The 12,863-nt window shown below is 33.0% G+C and overlaps 1 protein-coding gene across 2 annotated transcripts; it reads right to left on the reverse strand.

Annotated features, from left to right (window-relative positions):
- Positions 1 to 9,281: 9,281 nt before the first annotated feature.
- Positions 9,282 to 11,756, reverse strand: BNAC09G42700D. 2 transcript variants are annotated; one of them, XM_048769168.1, is made up of 2 exons: positions 11,435 to 11,756; positions 9,282 to 11,074 (listed from the first exon to the last, which is right to left on the reverse strand). In XM_048769168.1, exon 2 carries the CDS (start codon positions 10,942 to 10,944, stop codon positions 10,201 to 10,203), a length of 744 nt encoding a protein of 247 aa, XP_048625125.1. In that variant the 5' UTR covers positions 10,945 to 11,074; positions 11,435 to 11,756; the 3' UTR covers positions 9,282 to 10,200. The 2 variants fall into 2 exon arrangements, with proteins under 2 accessions (XP_048625125.1, XP_022565963.2); XM_022710242.2 differs by having other exon boundaries at positions 11,435 to 11,752.
- Positions 11,757 to 12,863: the final 1,107 nt, after the last annotated feature.

Genomic DNA, 12,863 nt, shown 5'->3' on the forward strand with positions numbered 1-12,863 from the left:
TTGTATTTTTTTCGTTATTGGGTGTTTAAATCTTATTATATAAAGTTTGGTTTTTCAAAGTTACTGATTAACATGATCGCGACACAAGGCAATTATATATTTAAGATTGTGACATGTGTTAATTTATCTCATAATTAAAATATATATTAAGATATTAACAAAAAATTTTTTATGAAAAAGTACTTATAAATATTATTTAATAGTAATTTTCCATTTTTAAAATTCTAATCAAAATAGATAATTACAAAATATTACTTGATAATAATTTTCCTTCAATATGTTGACATGTGTTTAAATATATAATGATTAAAATATATGTAATAAGATAGTAAAAACAAATTTTGAAAAAAAACTTACTTTAAAAATTATTTAATAGCAAAAAATTTAAAAAAATATTTAGTAGTAAATATTTTAGAAATTTTCTTTTTTCAAAATCCTAAAAATAGATTTGAAAATTTAATATAATTTTTCTTTTCTAAAATCTTAATGAAAATATAATTATAAGATATTATATTGAGCTTAGTTTTTCAAAATTGCTAATTAACATGATTGTGACATATGACCGTTATATGTTTAAAGTTGTGTTATGTGTTAAATTATCGCATAATCAAAAATATAAATACTAAAATAATAAGAAAAATTGTTAAAAATTATTTAAAGATATTATTAATAGTCTTATTATATAAAGCTTGATTCTTCAAAGTTGCTAATTAACATGATCGCGACACATGAAAATTATATATTTAAGATTGTGACATGTGTTAATCTATCACATATTTAAAAATAGGAGTACATACCAAGATATTAACAAAAAAACAATTTTTATTAAAAAGTAATTATAAATATTATTTAATAGTAATTTCCGTTTTTAAATTCCTAATCAAAAATAATTGCAAAACAAGTATTTTATATATACTAAGATGGTAAAAACTTTTTTTGTTAAAAATTAATTATAAATATTATTTAATAGTAATTTTACATTTTCAAATCTTAAAAAATATAATTGCAAAATATAATTTGATAGTAATTTTTTTCTAATATTGTGATATGTGTTAAAATACCTCATGATTAAAAATATATATATACTAAGAAACTAAAAAAATTGAAAAAGTTTCAAAAATATTGAATAGTAATTTTTTAGATAAATTACCTTTTTTAAGAATCCTAAAGAAAAAAATATTTGTAAAATAATTTATTTAATAATAATTTTCCTTTTCTAAAATCCTAATGAAAATATAGTTGTAAACGATTATTTGATAGTAATTTTCTTTTTAAAAATTTGATAGTAATTTCTATCCTGATCTTTACATGAAACTGACGTTGATCTAAAAATAATAACATAATCGTCATGCTGCGGTACGTTAGTTATTGCCACAGTTATACTTATGCGTTTGTACATATAGATGTTATGATGTTGTATGTAAGTTAATGAGGAAATTTAGTGTGGCTATTATGCTTATATATGATTATGTTTATGTGTGTTTGTTCTTATCGACGTATAAAATTGGTCATGTTGTTGTAAGTCATTCTACTAAAGAATTTAAATCAAAGAGAAGGGCTTTGCAATGGAACAGAGTTGCTAATAACTCGCCTAGACAACATGATTATTGAAACAGAAATCGTAACCAAAAATTATGTGAAAAATGAATTTTTATTCATAGAATAAATCTCATACCAACAGATGCAAGATGGCCTTCAAATTGAAAAGACCATAATTCCCTATATGAATTTTCTATGCAATGAACATCAACAAGAGTTAAGGTTAAAGCTTAAAAAGTTGGTCTATATTTCCCAAGTCCACTCTTAGAATTATACGCCGCACTACTATGAAGAATCACTACAACTGCAGAGCTTCGGATTTTTAAGATTTTTAAAATATAATGACAATAGTTTTCTACAAAATATTATATATCAAGAAATTTTCAATAGAATCTATATATATAAAGAAATGTTCGCCTCTCTCCCGTGAAGCCACGTCATCAAGTCGTGCGTTATGGGAGTGACACGTGTCCCATTTTATATTTGGAGCCAAAATAAATGAATGCAGTCAGGGGTAATCGAATCCAGCACCTCTAGCACTGGTAATTTCTCTTAGAACCACTAGGCCGAAGTCACTTTTTATAAATATGTGGCCGCGAAAATACTTATTATCGTGTCGGCTGGAAGCCCATGCTTCTTCTGCTTGTGGCCAGGGCCGACACTGAACTGACGTCAAGATGAAGATCGTGAAGTTAAAAACTTTGCTCCAAACAGTTTTGCAATGTTTCCAACCTTTATAACTTGATGCATATAATATATATCAAAATACATTTGTTGTACACGTTTTTATTAGTTTTGCTTTTAAAAGAAGATATTTACAGTTATAAATGTTTTGTGCCAGTGAAGTAATGGTTGAAAAACCTCTATACATATGTCATTTTAAAATAACACCCAACTTCTATATATAGTCAATACATATGTCCATGTTATATTATAGACTAAATATTTTCTCTTTTAAAAATATAGAAACCAGTTTTTTTAGTTTACAACCAAATGTTGTAGAGCAAGTATGCATTATACAAAATAATATATATTTAAAATCTATACGCAAAAACATAAAAGTTGTTATAGGTCTCTTTCTGACACATGCACACTCCACTATGAATAAGAATTAAAAAGAAAAAACAGTATTGTCATCAAACTTTGTCACAAATCCACATTTGTACATCTATAATTATGAGTTGGACAATTAGTTAATTTGATACAATATCAAAGCAAGAATAATCGAAAAACAACTATACCACCGCATACTAATAAGTAACACATAACAGATAACCAAATTTTTGAATCTTAAAACAAATTTCAACTCGAACATTTAGTGAATATCAAATTAACTAATATCCCACCCGTAGGGCGGGCCGACCCTAGTATGATATATAGAAAAAGAGGTTAAAGTCTTGATGCTAAGTAAACAAATTTGATGTTCTATCTAGCAATATATTTGATATTTAGATGACTATCAATAATACATATTGATTGGTGTTGGGTAACATTTATATTTTGAATTGTGTTATTTTTAAATTTTTTTTTTGTCATCAACTTTACAGACTCATGTTTACTATGTGAACCAAACTGGAAGATCTTGATCCATGTGAACTACAAAAAACGTTTCATTCCTAGCACTGCGGGCTAAGCTATCCGCCTTCTTATTCTGCGCTCTTGGTACATAGATAATCTCTGCTCGGAAAAAACTCTCTTTCAGGCTGTTTATATCTTCCAAATAACTTGCAAATGCTGGTCATTCTTCTGGTTCTGAAACTATCTTCACCAATTGAGAACAATCCGTTGCAAACGTAACCTGAAATTGTCGTAAGTTTTTCATACATTCCATTGCCCATAATAACGCTTCTATTTCTGCATGAAGAGGAGAAAGGGAAGCCCGAACATTCCTTGCGCCCATCAAACCCACAAATCTTTCTAGAGTATTGTACCATCCTTGTCCTGAGAAAACATCATTTTCTTTCCAGGAACCATCCGTAAAACACCATCTTCCTGGAATTGACGGAAGACTCGTAGCCTCTACCTGTGGAATCCTCTTGTTGTCATTTAGTATTTGTGCCTCAGCCCAAAGTTTTGATTCCGTTTCAGCCAGTTTAAGGGTATCCAACGGATCCACATCCAGATTACTAAAGACTTTATTATTTCTTCCCTTCCATATATATCATAGTATCCATGCAAACTGATGATCCTCCATCTGTGGAACAACTCTACAAAAGAGATGATCCATGTTCACAAAGAGAGAACTTGTTGGAAACAGAGCTGGATTTGTTGGAATCTTTGAAAGAGCCCATGTCTGAAGTGCAGGAGGACATTAAAAAAAAACATGTTTGATCGATTCCTCCTCAGCTCCACATCTTGCACAAATGATATCTCCGGGTATCCCTCGCTTTTGCAAATTCTTCTTGACTGCTATACACCCCGTCACCAATTGCCATAGAAAATGCTTAATCTTTGGTGGACACCATATTTTCCAACAATATGCCTTCAAAATATCCACCGTAGGTCCAAACGCTAATGGTGATTTTTCCTTATCTGGGTATATCCTTTCTACCCGATATCCAGATTTAACAGTGTATTTTCCATTATTTGTGAAATACCATCCATCTCTGTCTGCCATCCGAGTTCTACTCAATGGTATACTTTCTATTAATTTCACATCCTGTGGATCCACCAAAGCCTGAATCGCCGGCAAATTCCATTTTCGCAAATGTGGATCAATAAGAGAATCCACTGTAAGGTCTGGATAAAGATTGTGTTGATTTTTATTGGCTGGTCTCGGGTGAGTGGTTGGGAGCCAAGGATCATTCCATACGGATATAGAGGATCATGTTCCCACCCTTTTGATTAGTCATTTGCTTACCAGAGATCTTGCAGAAACAATACTCCGCCAACTATATGACAGAGAATATAAACGAATCGGCTCCAGGGGTGATGCATTCCTGAAATACCGACCTTTAACAACTCGAGAAAATAAAGTATTTGGCTTCTCTATCAGCCGCCATAATTGTTTACCAAGCATCGTTGTGTTGAAATCAGTGATATCTTTAAAACCTAAGCCTCCATCTTCCTTACTGACACATACTTTGTCCCATGATTTCCAATGCATCCCTCTTGTATTACCGCCAGGGCTCCACCAAAACTGTGCTACCGCACTCGTCAGCTTTTTTGCAGTAGCTTTGGGTAAACGATAGCAAGACATCACATGATTTGGCAAAGCCGTAATCACTGATTTGATGATCACCTCTTTTCCTCCTTTCGTAAAGAACTTAAAAGTCCAGCCATTGACCCTATTATTTAGCCGATCCTGTACGAAGACAAAAACCTGTATCTTAGAACCCCCGAGACTCTCCGGAAATCCTAGATAATTTCCCATTCCTCCCAGATTATGTATGCCCAAAATATCTCTTAGCTTCTGTCTGACAGATTCTTCGATTTTGTGTTCAAATTGAATTGAATACTTATCAAAGTTTATTAGTTGACCTGAAGCTTTCTCGTAATCCTTTAAGATCCTTAGAATGGTATGACACTCTTCCTTTTGAGCTTTACAAAAGAAGAGACTGTCGTCCGCAAAAAGCAGATACGATATTGAAGGGCATGCTCTGGCTACCTTTATTCCTATTAATTGTTTCTCCCTCTCCGCCTTCTTAATATTCGCTATCAGAGCCTCAGTACACAAAATAAATAAATAGGGAGATAAAGGATCTCCTTGACGTAAGCCCCTCTGTGGTATAATGAGTCCCCGAGGTTGGCCATTTAAAAAAACCTGATATTGAACCGATGATATACATTCCACCATAAGTTTAATCCAATGATCATGGAACCCCATTTTCTGTAATAATGCCTTAATAAATTCCCATTCAACCTGATTGTAGGCCTTACTCATATCTGTTTTGACTGCCATATACTTTCCTTTACACGCCTCATTGGTCTGTAATCCATGAAACAATTCATGTGCTATAAGAATATTATCAGAAATAAGCCATCCTGCCACAAATGCCGATTGCGTTTCCGAGACAAGGGAAGGTAGCAATAAATTTAACCGTTGACACAAAATCTTCGAAATAATTTTATACCCTACATTACATAAGCTGATAGGTCGCAACTCCGTCATTCTTGTAGGTCTCTCTGTCTTTGGAATCATACAAATATTAGTAATATTTAACCTTGTATCCATTTCTCCAGACACCAAAAAATCATTCACCATCTCCACCAAATCTCTCTTAATAATATGCCAAGAATATTGAAAAAAAGAGTTGTCATGCCATTCGGCCCTGGTGCTTTCTCTGGATGCATCATAAACAGAGCTTCTCTGACTTCATCATCTGTCGCTATCCGCAGTAATCATTGATTCATCTGTGGAGTTATGCCCGGTGTTACCTCTGAGAGAAACTCATCAAACTCCGATGGAGAGGTGGTAGTAAATAAATCCTGAAAATATTCAACCGCCACTCTCTCTATTCCATTGTCCTCTGTAATCAAGTTTCCCTCAACATCATGTAGCCCTACTATCCTATTACGGACCCTTCGTTGCTTAGTTAAAGCGTGATAGAATTTTGTATTGAGATCTCCAGATGAATGCCACATATTTCTGCTTTTCTGATGCCAATACTCCCCCTCGTCCTTGTATGTCTCTTGCAGCTTCCCAGACACCTCCATAATATCCTCCTGAGATCTAGTATCATCTGTTTGTACCTCTTCAAGCGCTTTCTGCAGGTCCGCTATCTTTTCCTTCCCATAAGGTGGATTATTTTTCCTTCATTGGCTATCTCACGGCGGCAATTACTAATTTGTTCCACTATAGCAGTTCTTGTTCCTTCATTATTATCGGACCATCCCATTGTAATTGATTCCATAAGACCTTCTTGCCCAACCCATCTCTTATCAAATCTAAACTGCTCTTTCCTCCTAGAAACTTTATCTTCCAAATAAGCTACCACTGGGCGATGATCTGATGCCACCAGCCCTAAATATTCTGTATAAGAACAGGGGAATAGCGTATGCCACTCCTCATTCGCTAATGCATGATCTAAACGACATCTAACCGTTACTGCCCTATTGCCCTTGCCCCTTCTGCCTTGCCATGACAACTTATTTCCTTTGGCAGGGAACTCCAGTAGACCACAATTCCTTATCATATTATTAAAATGAACAAATGAGTTCGCACTTTGCAACGCTCCACCTTCTTTTTCATGATTTCCTGTGATCTCATTTAAATCACCAATAATAAACCAAGGCTCTGATTGCGAAATCTCATATCTAGTTAAACGTTCCCACACTTGTTCTCGTAAATCTTGAATTGGGTCTCCATACACAAACATCATATATACCGTTTTCCCAAGAGCCAGTGCTTCCACATCTATCATTCGATTACTTGAATATAACGCATTAACCTGATACTCATTATTGTAATAAAGCGCTAATCCACCACTTCGTCCCACGGGATCCACTGTGACCAAATTATCAAATCTGAAATGACCTTGAAATTTCTGGACAAACTCAAATTCTTGCTTTGTCTCTGATAAAAATAAAAAATCCGGCTTATGTTTATGTCATATCTCCGTTAAATAACTTATCGTCCACTTGCTTCTTATTCCTCGACAATTCCAACTTAGTGCTCTCATTTAAAAAATACTAGATCCTGAATTTTTAGTTTTTAATTATTTATTTTATTAAATGATGTATTTGTAAAATTCATTCATATTATATTCATTAAGTAAATTTTTTTTTTTTTGCATCTTAAACTATCTATTTTTTTACGAATGTGTGATATCATATAAAAAAATATAAAAAAATGAGTATACATAGTTAATTATATAATTGTAAAAACATAAATTTTTCTTTCGTTTGCGATATAATATAAATAATGGTCCGCCCAGTTAACAAAAATCATGATTTTTTTTATGTGTATTTTTTTTTATTTTGACTATTTCCTTAAAACTATATTAAATTTTACGTATTTTAATTAGAATATTTTTAATATCTTTACCTTTTTATTTGAAATGCAACTCAATATTTTTTAAAAAAATTATAACAAAATATTTTAAAAATATTTTTAGAATTTGTTTAAAAAATATGAAAATTACATTTTAAATTAAAATTATCCTAAAATATGATAAGTTTTGATGTAAACGAAAACTCAAATTATGTCAAAAATAATTATATTCAATAATAATAACCATTTAAATTGATTATTTTTAAAAAAATACATTTACAAAAATATTGTTTGAAAGAAAATTCATTTCTCTTTCAAATATAAAATGAAAATATTATAATTAAATAATAAAAAATATAAATAAAAACCATAAATTTAGCAAATGACAACTGAGTTATATTATGCTAAAATTTTATTTCTAACAATTTAGCAAATGACAAATGAGTTATGAGCAAATAATACCATATAATTTTTAAAAACATAGCCATTCTTAAATATTTTTCTGAATAAATAAATATTTTTTAATTTAATCAACTGAAAATAATATTCGTACAATTGTGTGATTCAAATTCTAGTTTTATTGACAAATGTTATATATTAGTGATGTATGTTTTAGGTAACATTTTAATGATGCACATTTTTTAAAATCTCCATTATTAAAATTATGCACGTAAGGATAACTCATGAGTTTTTTTTGTTGATTAAATGACATTATGTCCAAATTTATTTAAGAATATTTAATTAAGGTAACTGAAAAAGACAAACAATAAAATAGGAAGTTTAAATTCATTTAAGCATATTTCATTAATTTAAGTGAAAAGACAAGTAATAAATTAGACAGTTTTAATCGTTTTAGGATATTTCATAAATGCAACTGAAAAAGACATGCATAAAAATAGACAGTTTAATTAATGAAGTAAGAACATTTTCAATGGTACTTCTGTTTTGATAATATAGATATAGAAATGCTCCTTTGAGCTGGTTAAATTGGGTGTAATGATACCCTGGATTCTCCAACCCCCCAAATTAAATAGCCTCTTCTCCACGTTAATATCTCCAACCTTATTAACTTTACGATCCCCACCCTAACCCATAATAATTTTCCTTTAAACCTCCAATGAAAATGTATATTCCGTGAAAAAATAAAGTATTAGAGTAGTCACTAGCCAACAGTAATTTCCTAATATCCAAACGTCTCGTGAGAATCATGAATCTTTCAAATCCCAACACTTCCTGTAAGAACAACGAATAGGAGCAGAGCACCAGTGGCCTTAAAGCCAAAATAAATAGCATGTCCATAATGTAAAATAATTCCCGCTCCATATAAAACCAGTACCAACACAAAACAAAACCTTTAAGGACCAATACTGATAAAGTGTTACTACAACAATATCATGATCCCAATGAACAATAACCAATAAGACCAAAACGACATTATTGATTACTATTAACTCAGCCCAACAATTAGCCAACTTATTAACCGTAAATTGCCTAACTCTGTTTCTGCAATGTAAGAGCCTAAGTATCGGTATTGTGATCCATGATGCACTCCTCCATAAACCAAATAAAACCACAAACCATATAACCCGACACATGTTTGAATAAGAAACGTGTGAACCATGTTGATGCTCCAGACTCCTAAACCATGCCATCCTATAAAAGAGCCATTGAGGTCTCGACTGCAGTCGAGTAGAGAACAGCCCCATTAACATTTCCAAAGCCACGCCCTGTACCCACAACTTACGGAGAGAACCCAAACATCTAGATGCAATGATTATGCATATCTGATCAAAACAAACCCAACACCAAGAATCCAAATAGTAAATTTTATTCCAATGCATGATCTTACATAGAGATCTTGCCCAACACCAAAACAACAAATAAAAAACTTTGAAAAATAAACACCCCAAACCCTGCTTGCTAGAAACTAGTAAGACTTGATCCATAAATTAATTCTTCAGATTTCCAGAGTTCAGGTTTGACGATCCCTTACTCTCCAATTGCTTATTTGTATCCCCTTTACGAGTCCCCATCTTGGGTGTTGCACGTTTGCGAGGGGAGACAAGAGCAACTGCATTCTTCATCTCTGTGCTTCCTGCTACGTTGATTGATGGCTTAAACAACCTTTTACGAGGCCCCTGTTTCTGTGCCTGCTCTATTGCTTCCTTATTCTTCTCTTCTGCGCCATTAGTCTGATCCCCTGCCTCCTGAAGTTGATCATCCTCCTCATAGCCCGCCATCATTTCCTCCAATTCTTCCTCAGAGACTACCGGAAGAGCATCTATTGCCTGCGTATCTAAACCATGCTCCATCAATGCTGCTTGAAACTCATCCATTTCCATCACATCCTCCTCTTCTCCTTCAGAAGCTCTATCATTCACGACAAGGCTTTGGATTTTTCTGTAAACCCTCCTCTCCATCCACAGGATCAGAGATCATCTCCAAACCAGTCTCCTGAGTCTCAGCAAGTGCAGCTTGAAATTCCTTAGAAACATGAGCCAAAGTTTCCTATTCAGCACTTTTTATCTCCCATTCCTCATGTTTCTCTTCACGTATCTCATCCTTCCCATTTTGCCCTTCCACATATCTTGGAGATGCTTGAAGGCGCACCTCCTGTGGCGCACCAGTTGTTTCCTCTCTTCGTGATGATCTTCTATGCAAACCTTCTGCGTCCCCACGGGAATTCCCATGGTATGAGGAGGTTCTCTTATGACCCCTCTCCGCTGTCTTCACCCATTTGTAATCATGATCGTCAGCCACTTTGCCCTTCCTCTTCCCAGAATAAGCTCGACTCTCTCTCTCTCTCTATTTGGTTGATTGATATTTCCATTGATAACCACTCCCTTATAACTCCAGGATCTTTCATCATGTTTGCCTACCTCGTGCCATCCCCCATTTCCCTCTCTCATCTCCCTACTCTTCTCCGGGCTCGTCTTTATGTTCTTAGGATCCAGAGGGCACTTCTCATCCTTATGGCAAAGACTGGAACAAAAGTCACAAAAGCCGAAGAACTTTTCGTACCGTAGAGACACCAAAGCTTCCTCACTCGCGTAGAATTCCCCTCCCTTGAAGTCGATAGTGGTTTCGAAGCAAAGCCCCTTGAAGGCGTCTACCACCACTTGGACCCTCGCGTGTTCCACATCCAACATCACCGTTCTTCCAATAGCATCCCCAATACTTTCATATGTAGGCGCCGTCCTGAACTCCGCTGGGACGCCTAACACTCGAACCCAAAAAGTTATCTCCGAAGGAAATTGTGGAGATTTCTTTGATTGCCATCGAGCCAATGAGAGCATCCAGTAGTCGAAGTGATAAGGTTGAAGCTTCAAGACCCCCTCTATCTCCTCCTCAGTTTCAAAAACGAATTGAAACTTTCCAAGTCCCAGATCCATGCCAGTAACCCGTTTTTCCAAGCCCCATATTTTCAGCAGGTTCGTGATCAATGCCTTCATGTCTTGCTCCGGCGGATTCATGCACCGACCAATCAACGTTTTGGAGAAGTTTTTGATCAACTCGGAGTTATCAAAGTGGAGGCACCGTTATCTTCAACCTCTTGCGGGTATTGTCACCATTCTTCATCTCACCCTTGTTGAGCAATTGACTCTGCGTCATGATACAGTGAATGCTATAAATCTCGTTTGAAAGTTTAAAACAAGAACAAACGATGCAATATAGAAAAAACCCCCATCATCCTTTTATAGCTATTCCATTTAGCCAATCTAATATTTGGTAAATATTCCATAGTGACATCGAATCCATAATTGACACTCTGAAACCCAATCACAAAGCACAATTGAATCCCGAAACACACGGTCTCAATAAACCAATAAATCCAAAATCTCATCTCCATAAACCAACAGATCCCTACTCTCCATATCCCAATCTTATCGAATCTCCCATTCATTCCACATATCCCCTTTCCTTCAAACGAGATACTCAATTGTAGAGAGTGAAAGATATTACCTTTAAATACATTCGATTTCATCTTAATGATGACTGAAACCGAATCTTCTTCCCCAATAATCCCGATCTTCCTTATCTTCTCCGAATAAACCCCTTTAAATTCCATCACCATACATCGCTGATCTGATCGAAATCGTGTTCCCATATACATGCTACCCTTGATTCGATAAAGATAACCTCTGATCCATTCGCCGTTGATAATACCCGGATCCCATCTTCGAGAAAATATGGAACCCTAAATCGCCATCACCGTCGCTCTTTTTTTATCAGGGATTTTATTTTTAGGATTTGTATAGTAGAGTGTTATTTATAATTTGTCTTAAAAAATATAGAGAGTTCACAGTTTTATATTCTTTAGTTAACTACAATCAATATTATTTTGAAAAAAAAAATAGAAGTGATTATTTACTAAAAATTAAAAAAACTAATATACTATTTAAAACACCATGATTATTGAAATAGAAATACTAATCAAAATTTATGTAAGGAAACAAATTATTATTACAAAAGTAAGTCACCAATATATACTGAAAAATTCAAGAACTAATGTGAAAAAAAGATTTTCATTTTTTTTATGTGTTCATGAAATTAAAACATCAAATAAAATTCTTGCAACGCACGGATCCATATCTAGTAAAAATATAAACCCTTATATATAGCAACACATGTGTAATACGAAAAACCCTTATACTGGTCATGTACCATAAAAATATAAACCTTTATAAAGGTTAAAATTAATGCTCGACATTAAAATATATTTTTGTAGCCATTTTTTTTTTTTGTTATTGAGTGTTTAAATAAAAACTATTTTTAGAATTTTAACCTTTTATTTGATTAATATAACACGTTATTTTATATAATTATGTATACAGTTACATTATTTACATATCTTTCTATAATGATATGATAATTATTCTTCATAACTATAGTAAACTTTGATATTTTTTTTCAAAAATTATTATCACACTACAACGACATAACTTACATCTCAGCCAAAGAAATCATAATTTATTCAACTAGACATTAATTTTTTGAAATTTTAAATATTTTATACAGACATTAAACTTATCAATTAACAAAGCACTTGATGTTAAAAATAGGGTTTAACAGGATTTAAGTAGAATTTTAATAGAAATAAATATTCATATAAACTTATTTAGTTTAATGGGTTTTAAATAGGTTATTCGATTAAAAATATTTATTAAATGTGATTTTACTTAAAGTTAGTGAAGACCATATTAACCCCTTTACATACATATATATATATACATATATATTTAGCAGAATATATTAAAATTTTTATTTTTCAAACATTTTTCAAAAAAATTGTTCGGCTTTCGGTGCGGGTTAAGTTTGATATTGGTTTTTAGATATAAAATTTTAAGAACCGTTCAAATATATAAGCCATCTCTAATAGAGTATGAGATTT

This window comes from Brassica napus, chromosome C9, assembly GCF_020379485.1.
Source record: "Brassica napus cultivar Da-Ae chromosome C9, Da-Ae, whole genome shotgun sequence".
NCBI lineage: Eukaryota > Viridiplantae > Streptophyta > Magnoliopsida > Brassicales > Brassicaceae > Brassica > Brassica napus.